General features: G+C 35.7%; 1 protein-coding gene across 5 annotated transcripts in view; it reads right to left on the bottom strand.

Moving 5' to 3' along the window:
• Positions 1-17618, bottom strand: part of ATP7 (copper-transporting ATPase 1) — a 304355-nt gene that overhangs the window by 98300 nt on the left and 188437 nt on the right. For all 5 annotated transcript variants that reach the window (XM_089105398.1, XM_089105396.1, XM_089105401.1 and 2 more), the window contains 2 exons: positions 14350-14470; positions 11881-12023 (listed from right to left, as the gene is read on the bottom strand). In XM_089105398.1, the coding sequence (XP_088961524.1) occupies positions 11881-12023; positions 14350-14470 (264 nt within the window). The remainder of the gene's footprint in view (positions 1-11880; positions 12024-14349; positions 14471-17618) is intronic.

Genomic DNA, 17618 nt, shown 5'->3' on the forward strand with positions numbered 1-17618 from the left:
AGGTGTCTGGTTGGAAACCTAATTACGACTAAAATAAACATAAATTGAAGGGAATAGGATCATATCCTTACTATAGAGCAACTCAAACTTCAATTTTGCTTCTTAGGAGGATACCCAAGTATGCCTAGAGGATGACCCAAAAAACGCAAATCTACAATTGTTGAAAATTATAGTCCGTTTGAACAAGAAGACATTTTTGTTCAACTACCTGAATCATGAAACGTGACAAGACCAAGAGGGCAACCCGCAAACGTAAATTTACGATAGCTGAAAAAGAACAGCATGGACTATTAAACGTGACAAGATCAATCCGAGAAGCTAAAGCAAAGGGCATTCAAAAATGTCAAAAGTATTGGTGAGTGAAAATGAACCAAAAAAATCTTCGGTTAGAAGACAAACGAAATAGAGAAGAACAGCGGCAATGTTCGACGACAACAAGCTATGGCACAAAAATCAGTACTAATCCATAAAGATGCTGTAAACCACACAAGTGTTAATTCGAAGCCTTCCAAATCCCCGAAGAAAGAGTAGCAAACAATAGTGATTTATTTGGAGATTTCTGATTGCATAGTCAAATTGTATTGCCATCTCCACAATTTCCAAACGAATTGGGTTCGCTTTTTTATGACGTCACTCGCTCTCTAATGAGTTCTACAAATAAATCCCAGATCACATAGAATCACATATGTACAAGCCTGTCGCGTTCCGAGTACCGAGCCCGAGCTTCGCTCAGTACCTGGTATTTTCTCGTGCTAAACGACGACGTAGCTTAAAAGTTACCACTGAAAATGAATGACAAATATATAATGCTGTGTGGACACTCCCAATAAAACCTCTTAACCCTCCCAACCCCTTAAAAACTGATAAACGCACTGATCCTTGAAAACATATAGGAGAATAGCATAAGAAAAGTTTGTTGTGGGAGGTGGCCAAGGCGAAGACTTTAAAGAGAATGATATAGGAAAGAAGCATTGAACACCCCCAGCAAAACCTCTTTTTGTTAATATTATAAGCCTTTTTCATTAATTAAACGCGCAATAATTGTTTATATCAGTGTTAATTTTTCCTTGAAATCGACTACATAGTTGTATTTTTTTTTCTGAAAACTGGCATACTGACATTTTTGGCCTCACAAACGATCTAGATAGGCCACAACTTTAAGGGGGAAATCGTATTTTTCCCCAGGGTGGTTTTATCAAATCTTTGGTGACGCCATGACATCAAGAAGAAGTTCACATTATCTACGGTTAGAAGACAAGCGAAAGCGAGAATTTCAATATGTACAGGCCTGCTGCGTACCAAGTGCCAGGATCCGGACGAAGCTTGTGTTCCTAGTACTGTAAACTAACCGCATATCATTATATGGTAACGTAATATCGACACAAATCTTAAAAAAAAAGCCTCAATTATGGATTTTTTGCTAACATTTAAAACGCCACAAGAGTGTTATTCCTTTAAGCTTTTTCTCCACATAAAAAAAAAACAACATACAAATAGACATAAATTGAGTTGATTGGACGAAATGAAAAAAGACAAAATCACAGTGCTTCCAAATGATTGTGCCTTGTCAGTACCAAATATACAAGAATTTGTCCCTCCAAATTTACTTTCATTGCACCAATTTCTTTGGTTTTTATGCCTCCAGGGCAAACGAAGTAACCTATTGCATGACCCATAAGTACTCCATTTGCAACATAAAAGCACCAGTAGAAGCAATTTTGAAGAGATATTTCATGTGGCTTACAGCTTTCTCGTTTATGAAACGTAGCTTTAAAATCTCTTTCTAAGAAAATACCCATGCTTTTGACATCCTCCTGATTAATCTCGTAGAAGATTAAGCGACATTAAAAAATTTTCCACAAATGTGCTTCAGTATTTAGCAAACCAGCTTTTACCACATTCATGAAAGAATTTCCTTTGCAAAATATGTTCCTAAATTGACAACTGAGGCAAAATACAAATTTCCCCAACAAGCAAACAAAAAAGCTGTTTGGCCTTACATATGCGTTCAAAACACGTTCATCAAACTTTCCCTCGTTTATATAATTCCGTTCATCTCTTATCCCAGCATGACTAATTTTATTACCGTTTCCATTCGAGGACACAGAGTACCAAGGTCTATCTTATTGCAACAGAAATAGACAATAAACATGAAAATGTATGCCGAGATATGACTGATGAATACAAACTACAGAGAAGAAGAGGATAATAGACAAGGGGTAGGCTACTTACTTTTCTGATACCCATCACTGTAATAATTAAAGAAACAAGAAGTCTAGATTGTGACAATAAATTCGACCGGGAAGCAATACCAAGTTCAAATGCAATTTGATATTTTCATAGTCTATTTAAATTTTTTTATTGAGCTGCCTTTACTGAGAGATGTAACTTCTAAATAAAAACACTAACAAACCCGCTGGTCCTTAAAAATATATAGGAGAACAGCAGTGAAAAAGTTTGTTGTGGGAGGTGGTCAAGACGAAGACTTTAAAGAGAATGATATAGGAAAGACAAGGAAGGGGAGTTTATAATAAGTGAGTGATATAGGAAGGCGAGTTTGTGCTGGTAGTACGAAAAGGAAAGTAAGAATTCGAAAAATATAAATTTCTTACAATAAAAAACGGATACCCATATCCCCAAGACTACGCTATTAAGATGCTCATCACCGAGTGAGTAACGAAACAAAACTTTCTAGATCTGGGTTTCTCTAGAGGACCCCAGGAACCAAGAATTCTACAGAAGATTCCTGGGCGAGGGATTGGATTTTAATATCCCTACCGGGGGAATTGATCTCCGTTTCATGGCCCTTCAACCAGGAAGTACAATGAGGGGTTGGGGACCAGCCATCCTGTGCTTTCATACACCCTTCCTGTTTACCTTTCCCAGATTTATCCGGGTACCCATTTAGAGTTGGGTCGACTCTGGCTGAGCTTACAGAGCCACACCATTGACCCCTGTTCAAACCAAATAATCAGCCGACGTCAGGACTTGAATACCTATCCTCCTAGACAAAGGGTCACAAGTCAAGCGCGCTAACCACTCAGCTAGGACGGCTAGGAAGAACCCTAGAGAATAGAAAATTCCACGAAGAAGAACAAGATAATATTTACCAAAATAACTAAGATGACTAATGAAGACATACAGGAGTAGATTTCATATTCCATGCAATTTATGTAAGAGTAAAAAGATTTAGAAAGCAACGACACACTGAATTCAAGTAGATATACAATATGGCCTTAAGATAGGAGTTAGAACCATCAAAAATATAGCATACACAAGTTAATTGTGAGAGGTTATCAGGCCATTGAATCTAAGACAAGTTAGGATTAAAAACAAATACACTACGATAAGATTCTACTATTAAGTAGAATTCAAACCCTTAAGTACTATATTCATCAACTAAGCATAAAGGACTTTTTCAAAACTTTTTTATATATATAAGAAAGGTAATGGTTTCTACGTCCTCAGAACCTAACCGACGGATTTTTCATGTTCTATAAGCATCTCTTGGCAACGAATCCTGTGGCTAAACTGGAGTTGTTTAAATCTACCAGTGTTATTTAAAAGACCTTACGTTACCGTTTTCTCAAGGGTTTTATTACCAAGCTTCAGGAATACTTGGAAACCAAGGCTTCCCATTGCGAAAATCACTGTTGTCATGCTGGTTTTCCTTTTTGAACTTAAAATTAAAAAAAAAAGAAGGTAAAAATGATAAATATTTTTCATACGAGAATCTTTATCTGAATGAATGAATGATTTTTATTACCCATTTTTAACAATAAAAAAAAAGTAAAAATGGAGTAGAGAGAAAATGAAAAGAAAACAACAAAACACATCGAACAAACGAACAACTTAAATTAATACTTCAGTAACTAAAAAAACAAAAAAAAAACAATGGCGAAACTATTTACATAAAAAGACAACCATTACACATTGCTGACTATAGCTTCATACATACTATGCGTTGGGTCTAAAGACTTCAGGAACTTTTCCCTTCTAGTCACGATCACGACGATGGGGTCATCGAGTTCGTAACATACAGAAATCTGGCGTTTTTTTCACCAGGGGAGAAGGCTAAGCAGATATTTTGCAAACTTATAGAACACTGTACGGATTGTTTTTTTATCATCAAAAGTAAACAAAGACCAGAAAGGTGACAAAGCTAAGATATGAGGGGTGGCAAAGGAATTGAAGATCCGTGCTAGAATGCGGCGGTTATATAGGCGTTTGCATGACAAAATCTTTATCTGGTCATTGTACTTTCAAAGGTGTATTTACTTCGTAAAAGATAGAGGACAACGGCCAAGATATGCAACAACCAAAAATCGGGTTTCTACTCTTTTACACCTGGACTGTGCGTCTCACCTTGAAAAGTCTGCACAACACGTTACAGTTTCAGAAAGAAATTTATCAAGAAATCCTCTCGTTGTATCCTCAACAAGTCGTTTAATTCTTATATATGACATATATAATGTTCAATTATTCACGATAGAAATTGGTTTCCTTTCCCTAAAATAGATCAGAGATTTATATAGCCAATACCATGATTTATTTTAAACCGAATACTTGCTCGCCTTCGGTTCAATAGTGTTCACAGAAAGAGAGAGATGATTTAAAGTCTCAGCATGTCTGTAACCAAAGAACCTTTTTTTGGCAATAGTTTACGATCCTATGATGTTACAGATCTCAGCTATTCATATGCAAAAGAAACAATTTATCTTTTATTCCTTTTCTTTTGTCAACTCCAATGAAAGAGAAAATAACATAAACACATCGATTCTTAACTTGGAATAACTTGAACTCACCAGACTTCCCTTTTGGCTTTTCAAGAGTTTCCAGGGTAGAAATATGGTCATTTTAAGGGTTATGGTAGTATGTAAAAAACCAGCTCCCCTTTCCATAACAACTCAAGATACTCTGTAACTGTAGGTAAAACACAGACTGTATTAGCACAATCTAGTCTGATTTTACTCCCTTTAGAGATTTGGAGTATTTCCTAGGGGGGGGGAGACATATTTGTTTTAGGAAGTTTAGCAGCATTGGTCAACAACCACGTAAGTGACCTTGTGCGAAAAGGGTATGCAACGCTGCAGTCACTGGTTACCACGAAGCGGTTCGGGTTCGGTGTGAATTCCATGAAGCTTGCCTTCATGACTTATATCCTACCCATGGGCACCCATATGGGGGGGGGGCAGGGGGGGGGCTTTTGCCCCCCTGGCTGAATGATGCTGCCTTATTTTTATATTTTTGTTCTGAGATTTCTATTATATAGCATTAAAAGTGCCAATTAGACAAGGTTTGCCCCCCCTGGAATTCAGCTTATGGGCGCCCATGATCCTACCCATCATTGAATATGCGTGCACAGTGTGGGGCCCTAGTGTACAGTTGAGTGCTGGTATGTGTCAAGATATCGAAGCTATCCAAATACGGGCTTGTAAGATTATGCTGGGTCAGGCCTTCACTATTTATAACAATGCGTTTAAATTTCTTGGCCTCAAGTAGCTTTTTAGACGCCGTCAGAGATTTATTTGCCAGTTCGGCCATTTCCTGCTCCGTATCAGCAAACACAGGACGATCCTACCCCCGCTAGCCCCCGATACGTCCCGTACCCATGGACAATACAAGCCCAACCCAGTGACATGCCGTACGACTCGCTACCAGCATTCCTTTGTCCCCTTTTTTATAGACATGGTCAACAAATCCTAAGAAAAGTAATATGGTTTTATTCATTTTTTGTTGTCGTATTTGTTATTTAACTTTGTCGTATTTGTAAAAACCCTCGGTAGTAGTGCTTTTAGCGCTAGAAAGAGTAAGTTTAATAAAATATGTCTATGTCTATGTCATTCGTAACATCGAAGCCACGTTTTTGAAGCCTTTAAGGTCATTTGTTACATTAAAATCACTTTCCGAGTCTGAGCATTCCTATTTTGTCGGCTGACGGTCTCAAAGACAAACTATCCATTAGCGAATTCTCCCAGAGGATTAGCGATCATCGAGAACTATTCTGAATCTGTAATTTGACTAAGAAATCTGATTGAACAGACAATGAAGTGTCACCTCCATTTTGTCACCAAGCTTGCCAATCAAAGCGGGTAACATCACAAAGAACTCACAAATCTTCAAAATTACTCAAAGGGTATTTCTTTTGAGATGAATTTTAGTGTTTTCCTAGCAAGTATGCTAAAACACTTTCCTAAGCTTTGAAAAGATAATTTTACTTCGTTTAATATAAAAATAAAAACAGATTCACATTTTCTGATGATACATAAGTTTCATTTAAACTAAATATCTCTATCTCTCTCACACAATGAGAGAAATTGAATGTTTTTCTAAGATTTCCCGGAAATTAGTTGCATGTTTTTCTTTCGTTTATTCAGATCTGAATGAATGAATGAATGATTTTTATTACCCATCTTTAGCAATACAAAAAAGTAAAAATGGAGTAGAGAAAATGATAATAAAACAACAAAACACATCGAAAAAACGAACAACTTAAATTAATACTTCAATAACTAAAAAAAAAAAAAAAAAAAAAAAACAATGGCGAAACTATTTACATAAAAATACAACCATTACACATTACTGACTATAGCTTCAAACATACTCTGCGTTGGATCTAAAGACTTCAGGAACTTTTCACTCCTAGTCGCGATTACGACGAAGGGGTCATCAAGTCCGTAACGCGCTGAAATCTGGCAGTTTCTTCACCAGGGGGAAAGGCTAAGCAGATATTTTGCAAGCTGATAGAACACTGTACGGATTGTTTTTTATCATCAAAAGTAAACAAAGACCAGAAAGCTGACAAAACTAAGACATGAGGGGTGGTAGAGGAATTGAAGATCCATGCTAGAATGCAGCGGTTATATAGGCGTTTGCATGACAAAATCGCCCTATACGCTTGTTGGACTTTCTGCTTGAGAGCATTTATTAAACAGGATCAGGTAGCTTTGAGATTAGACCCAAATGGTAAACAAACGCAAATCTTTGATGCTGATGCAGTAACAGTATTACTACCTAGTGCAAATATGACAGGCACCAACTCTTCCTTACGACAATTAAAGACGACCACCTCGCTTTTGCTGGAGTTGAATTCAAGGCCTATGTTAGCACGTTCGTTAGACAAAACTCTGAAATTACTCTCTATGGCCGACGGATCTACTCAGATTTAAAATGTCATCGGCATAATTAACAAGAAACAAATCAATTCCACGAAAAATAAAAGCACGTATTCACCGGCTTCTGAGCCTCGATGATACTGTTATTATAAAGAGGCGGTGATGATTGGCGAATGCCTTTTCGTACTGGTATGAGGAAATCAGATACAGTTGGGCTCTGGTTCTTTAGTACCCTTACTCTAACCTTCAACTTAAAATACATGTTCCTATAAGTAGCAATTATAGATCTTTCAAGACCTCTCTTAAACGGAGAGACAAGCAGTTGTGCATGGATACCCGAATAAAACGCTCCGCAGACGTCTTGGTCCCCAATTACCATGGTTTCTCCTTTAGAATGTGTGTCCAACAAACCTTGCGACAATAGGCTAAGCATATGCTTGTGGGTAATATTTCTCTTGAAACCGAACTGCGAATCTGGCGTACTACAAACATACTTTATCTCCTCAATAACTATAATAACTCCACCTAATAACTCCTCAATAACTCCTCAATAACTCCACCAATATACAAAAAACAGGAGCAACGGTTATCGGGCGGTGAGAACAACATTCAGATGGGTCTTTACCTTTCTTGATGACAGAGGTGATTACACCGGTACAAAAAATATCTGGCACTAGACCGCAACTAAAAATCATTTGGAACATAAGTGCTAGATGTACTGTTAACAGTTCACTACCGAGAATCAGATGCATACCACAAATATTATCTTCTGCTTTAAAGTACTTCTTTTTTAGTTTAAGGATAGCCGAACGAACATCCGGCACACTCACTACGTGGCCAAGATCCGGTTCCAAAGATTCTAAACAGAGATCAAGATCTCTCTCAAACGAAAAATAAAATAAAAATGAAAAATAAAATAAAAAATGGGTGAAAAAACGAGGTTTTGTCAGCCAGTGGTGAACCATGAAGACGAAGAAACAAGCAAATATTTCGACAAGGACCTCCGCCAAGTCGTCCTCAGTGCTAAACAAAAAAAGAAAAGAAAAAAGAAACCAACAAAAAATGAACCTTTCGAAGTTTACTTCACAACGACAGAACATAAACTAAATAAGAACCAGGTTGGAATCAATGAAAAAGAAATTTACCAGGGTGATTGAGCAATAATCCTTTATTTTGCTATAGCTTTAGCTGGTCTACAGATTCGGTCTTCATTTGATTTGCAAATAGGTTTTCTCGAGTTAGACCGGGTGAAAATATTGATTGAGTCCTTCAAAATTAAATTGTTATAAATTATGCTTAATGAAATATCTCCAGTGTCTCTATTTATTGCTAAATTTCGGTTTATGTAAAATTTTTTATCTCAATTACCTCTTTAAAAGATTCTTTAAAAGAATAATTTAAAAGAATCAAAAGGTGATATGAAGAATGAGAAAACTCAAGGAATGGTGATTATCGAGAAATGCGTGTGAACAAACAGCTTATTAATAAGAAGAAAGTAATAGCTATTAAATTGCAGAAAATACAAACAACTAAATGGATTTTAGTTGGTTTTTAAATCCCCGGTTTAGGAAACGTAACAAAACTAATGCATGAAATAAAAGAAAAAGATCAAAACAGATTCAAAACTTTCTCTTTGGATTAACTCAATGACAATTTAAATAGATTATGAAAGAGACTTTATAGGAGTAGGTTACTTCTGTAAAGTTGCTATTTCTGTAAATACTATCTATTACCAAAAATATTCTCCCCATCCCACGGCAAAATAAAAAAAAAACATTTTTTTTTTGGTATTTTGACTGAAAAATGCCTTCTTATTTTATTGAAGAAAAACACACAATAAAATTACCCTCCTAGATTTTAAAATACATACTCCCGCCCCCTATATTTTTAGTAATTTAGGCCACTGAATCCTCATTCCATATTTTTTGTATAAGTCTATAATATATTATAAGTCTATTATTATTATAAGTCTATTATTTTTTTATTTAAGTCTATTATTATAAGTCTAGTCTATAATATATATCTTTTTTTCCCCATAACAAACTTTAAAAAAGCAATGATAAAGAAAACAATACAAAATATAACTAATTATGAATGTGACTACTGCTTAAATAGATTATGGAAAACAGTTTATAGGAGTAGGTTACTTCTGTAAAGTTGCTATGTCTGTAAATACTATCTATAACCAAAAATATTCCCCCCATCCCACGGCAAAAAAAACAAAAAAAAACACATTTTTATTGGTATTTTGACTGAAAAATGCCTTCTTTTTTTCATTGAAGAAAAACACAATAAAATTACCCTCCTAGATTTTAAAATACGCATTGCCGCCCCCTATACTTTTAGTAATTAATTAAAACAACTTTTTACTGAACTTTACTTTTACTACATACTGAACATATAAAAAGGAAAGGCGTTGTCAGCTATCTTTGTATAGTGGTAGACAATGATCTAATTTTAAAGAGTAAATCTGACGGTCAAGTCATCAAAGCTATTTTTAACTGCTCCCAGCCTATAAAATATAAGGATTAGAGTTATTATTAAGGATTTCCCCTTATTTCAAAGCGGTCTCGGCATCAGCAATTAAACATTCTATCGCTTAGGAGTTTGATTAGATTTAATTTAAATCTGTTAGCACTTAAATTTGTTTCGAACTTGTTATCTTTGGCTTTTTTTGAATTTTTCAAAGAGGAGGATCACGGTTATGCCATAAGAAATATCGATTTTCCTAGAACATTATTTGTAGATAATTTCGGGGACCAAACTGCCTTTCCATGACGATAAATAAAAGTTCAAATAGGGATAAAATCCTTTTAATAGACAGTGATGATGATAACGGTGATAGAAATTCACAAAAATACCAGATATTTCGGTCACATATGCAGTGACCGTCACTGTATATGTATATTACTACTGATGACGGTCACTGTATATGTGACCGAAATATCTGGTATTTTTGTGAATTTCTATCACTGTTATCATCATCACTGTCTATTAAAAGGATTTTATCCCTATTTTAACTTTTATTTATCAACATTATTTGTAGTTACAAAGGTCTGAGTTTTCTGTAAGGCATACTCTGTGACTCAGGAATTTAGAACAGGCTTCCGTGGAGGAAAAAGATAGGAAGGTTAAATTAATTCTGTAGTTCTTCACAGATTATCTGTTCCAGCCAATATTGGATATATTGAAAAAATTATTTTGAGTGTTTAAAGTGATTCACGTATCTGAAGGAACGAGTATCAATTTACGTCAGAAAGTACAATTAATTATAGAGGACCACTAATTGAGGTTTCATTGGCGTACAATTGAAATTTACAAATGTTGATATTTGATTGTTTTGATTATATATTGATACGTTGATTATACGAGTATTTACGTCCGATAGACCAAAGTCGGACGCATAAAACGAAGGCATAAAAACGAAGAAAAAACCTGAATCGTTACTGTTTAGCGAGGACTGACAGAAAAAAAACAGTATATTCCCATTCCCAAAATTTTAAGTCCCCTATCCCCCCCCCCAAAAAAAATCTTCCCCGAAGTTAAGATTCAATCCCCAAGCTGCAAGACAAAACAGGTCATACTTACCAAACAACGCATTTTACTTACCAAAAAAAAATCATATTTTTTTGTCTGTGAAAGTGTTTTTTGTCTTAAATTGTTTATTTATCCGACTCTAAATTTTAAACAGCCTTTACCTCGAATTTGGTTCAATAATGTCCTGTATAGCTCTCCATTCACTATCAAAATAATCACCTTCGTTCTTTGCGTCAATTTTCTTTTCTTTTTTGTAGGGGATGTACAACTACGAAAAAAAGCGTCAAAACAAAGCGGATTATTTTGAAGAATAAGAAATTTAGGGGAGATGTTGTAGAATTTAATGACTGGAGGAGGCACTTATCAACTCGCATCCTGTCAAAATAACCACCATCGTTTTTTCCATCAGCTTCCAGCATGACAACCAAATCGAGTCAAACATGGAGCACCGATATCATGACAACTAGTCCCATACCACAAGTATTTTATTCATATGCACCCAAGCGGCATGGATACTTATGGACAAAAGCACCAATGACCTGATACACTAAGGCCTTTCCTATCTCTTACTTCTAACAGAGAGGTAGTATATACTAGAGAGCAACAGCGGGAGGAAAGCAGAGAAAAAGAGAGGAGGGCGTGAGATAAAAAGGGCTAGGTTCAGCATCACCTCGATTCACAGCTAATATCGCAACATCCTTAAACTACGAATCACGAATTTTAGAAGCTGGTCATTTATTCAAATAGTATAGTCCTAAACCCATGATTCCCAACGTGGGGCGCAGGCCCCATTGGTGGTGCGTGGCAATATTTTGATGGGTCATGGGCGGGACATGCAGCCTTCTGCTGAGTATACTTTAAAGCCTTAATCTTGAAAAAAAGGAAAACAGTTTTCATGTGAACGACGTCATATCCATATGCACTTAAAGAGCAAAACAGATATATGATAGTATTGGTATGACGTCACACATTGTATAAAAGGTGTTGTATCCAAACAATATTTTTTATTACGACCCGGAAAAATATACCAAGTTAATGGCCTTTTAAGTTTCCTTCAGATGAATACACATAAAAATTCTGAATAACAAAGGTTGAATATCAGGAGGGGGGTATCAGGATTTTAGATATTCCTAGGTGGTGCATAGCCCAAAATCGGCTGGGAACCACTGCTAGACTTATTACTGTTTTGTAAAAATAGTGCCAAAACTTAAAATAAGACAATAAATACCTGTCGCGCAATGGCAGTTGCTGTCTTTCTATTGTCCCCAGTTAATAATACCACATCTAATCCTCTTTTCTTTAATGAGTGTACGGTTAAATGAGCTTCAGGTTTCACGGTATCTGCTACCGAAACCATACACACAAGGTATCCTGAAATAAAAAAAGTAACTTGTGCGAAGCAATGTTACAGAGAAGAAACTTGAAGGATAAAGGAGGATCACTTCAACTAAATTGAAAATTCAAGCCTTAAACAGCCAACAGCAAATTCAAGAGCCGCTTCCAGTGTGGATTAAGTTTATTATTCTAGTTTTAATTTCTGAAAATTTAGTGAGAAAAAAAATACTGGAATTCCATGGCTAGGGGCTTTTTCAACTGAAATCAAGGCAGGTCTAGAAAATTAGCTTTGACATAAAAGTTTCTGATCTTAGCGGACTTCTAACTGTACCAGCAATGTGCTATCTACAGTGTCATAATTTCTGGTAAAAACAGAGACTAATCGACAAAAATAAAGCCAGAAGGAGCTGTTTTCATTTTCATGACAAGAAATCTTTCAAAGTCACACACCACATGAGGATTTACCTTCAGCCAATGCATGGATTAGAACCAAAGCCGTATCCAGGGGGGATTAGAGGGTTTAAACCCCCCCCTCCTTTGAAATATTCATCTGACTCGTAAAAACATAACAAAAATGTATATAAACAAATTTTTCATGTGTTTTTTTAGTTTTTTTGTGTATAACCCCCCCTCCCGAAAAAAAATCATTGTGTTAAAAACCCCCGAGAAAAATCCTGGATACAGCCCTGATTAGAACTAAGCGCACACATATACACACATGATGCAATCTTGGTGTAAACTACACGTTCTAAACGTCTGAGAATCCCACAAAAGAATTTACCAGAATTTAAACGTTCTATTTGCATATCTTCCTTAAAAAGAACGGTCCTAGATATTCTTACCAGGGATGATCGCAGCAAAACAAGAGTAGCAAAACAAAGGTAAATGGCTTAATCAAATGCTGAGTTCTGGAACCCTTTAAAGTAATAAAAAGAGATCGCTTCACTGCAGGGTAACTGTAGTCAATCTCTTTGTGCCGTAAAACATCAATTTGACCCCACCAGAGCCAAAACCACTATCGAACAAAAGTTCTAAGCAAGCCAATTAATTCAAAACTATCAAAAACCCATTTAAAAGTATAGAGGATCGTTACAGACAGTAATTTAGAAATTATATTTGAGACTGCATTTATTTGTGTGTATTATTCCATAGCTGCAACAATCTTGCAAAGGCTCTAGGTATCAAATCCCCCTAGGGTCCTCTTAATAATTTTCTTACGGTCATATTATTCACATATTAGAGTTAATTATGAATTCTTTCATCAAATTTAAAATTATAAAATTTCACCAATTCCACCAATCATCGAAATTATAGAATTTCTTTTTGAATAAATTATAAACAGTTCAAGAAGAGTTCTACAGTGTTAATTTGGTATTCAACCCAATTTTTCAACTAACTTTTCAAACTTATAGATACTACTTTTATTTTACCTGTAGAGACAATTTTCAAAGAGGGAATTGTCAGGGGGTGTTTTCCGGGGAAAGTGGATGTCGAGGGTAATTCCACGGAGGGGGGGGGGGTCCACATTAAAATGAGTTTGATTTACATATCTTTTTCCGAATCTTTGAATATGGAGTAAAAATAAACCAATTAGGAATTTATATAAATATAGGTTGATGGACAACTTTATTCAGTCTAGGATTAACTCTATTAAGGAAAGCACGACGTTTGAAAAAAATAGATGTTCGTGTATACCGATTCAGTGCACTGTCGTGTTTTTCAATTTATGAACGTGATCCTCAAATGAAGGGGAATTTTCGGGAAGGGGGGCAGAAAAGATAATATTGTAATAAATGCAATTTTTGACAAAAAGAAAAAACTGCACCTCCATGTAGCCCTAGTAAATAGTATAACACACGTAATCTTTTGACAAGAGATAGATTACAGATGACGACATATATGGTAGATTAAAATCGTAAATAATGTGACTCACGGCTAAATATAATTACAGTAACATGCCATTTTTGACAAAACTATATCTGAAATCAGGCACGTACACAGGAATTTTCTCCCAGATTACAAATTGTCAAAGAAGCCATAAGTTCATATAACGTTTCCAAACATCCGTAGTTCCATCCGTAGGCCTTATTTTTGCTAACTGTTAATAGAACTGACAAGGTCTTACTCGTTTTATACACGTACAGAAAAAGGCCCCCCCCCCAAAAAAAAAGGTACGATAGTTTGCGTTCGAAATGGACTGTTTAAATAAATAGGCATGATACACTTATACAGCTATAAACTCGTCACAGCATTCAGTTGTCCGATACCGATCAACTGGTAAACAGTCCTTACGCTTCATTAAACTTAATCAGAAAATAATTAATAAAAAATAATAATAACAAAAATGAGCATGCAAGTATACCATTGAGCGCACAAAGAACCGCTGTTTGGCCAAGCTCTTCTTGGATTTTCATTTTAATGTCGACAGTTGAAGGAATATCAATTCCATTTCTTCTCATCCATTCACGGTTACCAATCAAAACCTAAAAAATGAATCATAATATAAATTGACTAAGCCCCAACAAACGAGAACTGCACCGCTTTTCAGCTTTTACGAAGAAAAAGATGCAGTTTAGGAAGGACTAGAATGATGTCTCATGAAAATCAGAGGGGGGAGGGGATAGATGTTCCAAAGCTTTACCACGCGGTAGGGGTTGAAGAGACCGAAGATGGAAGAGGCTTAGCGATGTTGATTTATTAGTGTCCAAGTTCATTGTGATCACAGTCGAGATAATTAAGAGGCATAGCAAATTTACAAAATAAAACTACATTATAGTTTTCGTCTTTCCTTAAGGCAAAATGAATATGGGGAAGATCCTAAGACTATTCTACACTATTAAGTATGACGATCACGAAACAATACCCAATATTTTTCTAAGAAATGTGGGGAAGGGGTGTCACCTATGTAAGATTTCGTGTTTATATTTTTATAGTTATTACGGAACAAAATGGCGTGTCTTTTTGTGCACTTTTTCTCGAAAGACCTCCCCCCATCCCCTGGTACAGATTTTCACAGATTAATATAACAGACAGTAAATATCAACGGAGTTTTGCAATTCAAAGTATTCTTGTGCAATTGCCTTTCTTTTTTTTCTGCTTTTCTATTTTACAACAAGAATGCTATAGTTTCAATCTTCGACTCACAAGTCTGTCTTGTTTTGTGCCAGACACTAACGCGTTTATTTTCTGAGGGAGTCATTTTTTTCTTTTTTTTTATAGACTTTTCCTAGGCTTTCTAATCATTCCTCTACAAACCACGAAAGCTAATGGAGGATTTTGGCCAAACAGGCCGCTGAAAAAATTAGTGTTAATCAGATCCACCTAGAATTTCTTTAATTTAAGTTGTTTGACAAAATGATTGGAAAAAAAGGCTCGAATAGTTTGTGAGTATAATAGTTCTTACTGTTATGATAGTTTACTATTATAATACTATTATAATAGTTTTTAATAGGAAACAATAGTTTTTCCGTGTCCAAATAAACAGTACCTTCAATTAGTTTCCTGACAAGGAATAATTTCATGATAGTAGGAAAAATCAAGATTCTATCTTGTAAGATAAACATTATTTAACTTAAATAATCATTCATTTTAAACGGATCCTTTAATATACAGATTGATCCAACTCGGAGTAAACATGATTAGAAAAATTTATGCAGAAAAGCTGGTACAGATTCAGGTTGTGAAAAGCAGTAATGGATTATGCTGGAACGGGAATGAAACAAAGTTTCCGAATCCACATTTGATATTAAAGGAAAATGCCTACCATTTCAATAAAGCAAATTTAAAGCATTACTAATAAAGTCTTTGTAAAACGGCGTCATAAAAAGACTTTATAACAATTACCCTGCTTGCTAAGCCTGACCGTTGACAGTACATGGTCTACCCTATGATTATATCACTTTTATAAAAATGTCACTTTTGATAAGGAATAAAACACAATAAACACATCTCTAGCCTTTATTTAAACAATAAAAGTATTACACAAAAAGTTTGTTGGATTACACAAACAAGCCAAACAATTCGACTCATTTGACGAGACTATATCAATCATAAACCAAAAATCTACTCAAGGATGATAGCTCTGATGTCTAGCAAAGCTAATAGGATATAATGGTACATCTATCTACAGCAGAGAGACGTCTTGCGGCTACAAGCCTTCAAGGAAAGAAAAATTACAAGCCGTCAAATCTCAGACAATTTTTAATCCTTAAAATGATATTAGATAATAAAATGTTCTCCAGTCGCAGTGGCGTCAATGGGGAATAGACAACCAGAGATGAAACCATAAACATTCCCTGGTGAGTCCAGAAAGGCTAATCAGGAAATTTCTGTAATCGAACTTTATTCCACTTATGTTCCTCGGAGAATTATGGCTTTATAATAACCACTGACCTATAGTTTTAAGCGTTTCTATGAGCCCCCTCCTCAGTCAACTAGAATAAAATGGCATTCTTAAATCTTTGAAAATTGTTGATGCAGAGCCAGAAAAATCCGGCAGTTTAGAGGATCAGCCAGAGTAAATGTCATGGAATAATTTCCGTTCAAGAGCCATAAAAGTAAATTTATATTCGGTGTAAAAATAATTTGACAAAGAAATAAAAAAGGGATCCATATTTAAGTATACATTTGAATTTGTAGTCTGTGAATTGTCATAGAAACTTCAGAAAAGGCTCATTCGGTTGGAAATTCAAAGGGCTAGTGCCCTTTTTAATAGTCGAAAGTGATTGGAGGGCAACTAGCCCCCCCCACGCCCATCATTCACCCCAAATACATCAAATCAAAATTTTGAGATAGCCATTTTGTTAAGCGTAGTTGATTTCCAGATAGAAAGTACGTTTTTGAGGAGGATACTTCCCCCCAGCCCTCAGGGCAAGGGTTTTAAGTTATGCCCTGGGGGCATATAAGGTTTTTATAGATGGAGTTGTCTTAGAAACTTCAAAAATGACTCATTCGATTGGAAATTCAAAGGGCTAGTGCCCTTTTTAATAGTCGAAAGTGATTGGAGGGCAACTAGCCCCCCCCGCCCCCTGCCAATCATTCCCCCAAACGCATCCAATAAAAATTTTGAGATAGCCATTTTGTTCAGCGTAGTTGATTTCTCGATAGAAAATATGTTTTTGAGGAGGAAACTCCCCCACAACCCTCAGGGCAAGGGTTATAAGTTATTGCCTGGGGGCATATATGGTTTTTATTGAAATCTTTGATATAGAAACTTGAAAAAGGGCTCATTCGATTTGAAATTCAAAGGGCTAGTACCCTTTTTAATAGTCGAAAGTGATTAGTGATATTTTTGTTGTTGTTGTTGTTTAGACAAGAGAACTTCGTATCGAAGGAGTTGTCGTGGGAACTTTGAAGAGGTCTCATTCGACTGGAAATAGAAAGGGTTGATGCCCTTTTAATAGTAGAAAGTTGTTTAAAGGCTACTAGTCCCCCTCCCACTCCCACCTTCCCATTTGCCCATTATGTTTATAAACTTAATGTTTCCTCAAGATTAAATCAAAATGCACTGTGATAATGCTAATTCCAAATAAGGCATCTCAGCAGTATCCCAAGAACGACTGAGGGTATTATTTCCAACTTTTGGGGCTACTTCTGCTCTTAAAATTTAACCAAATCAAAATAGCGAAAGTG

This window comes from Artemia sp. Qi Xiang Cuo, chromosome 19, assembly GCF_049724085.1.
Source record: "Artemia sp. Qi Xiang Cuo chromosome 19, ASM4972408v1, whole genome shotgun sequence".
Classification (NCBI taxonomy): Eukaryota; Metazoa; Arthropoda; class Branchiopoda; order Anostraca; family Artemiidae; genus Artemia; species Artemia sp. Qi Xiang Cuo.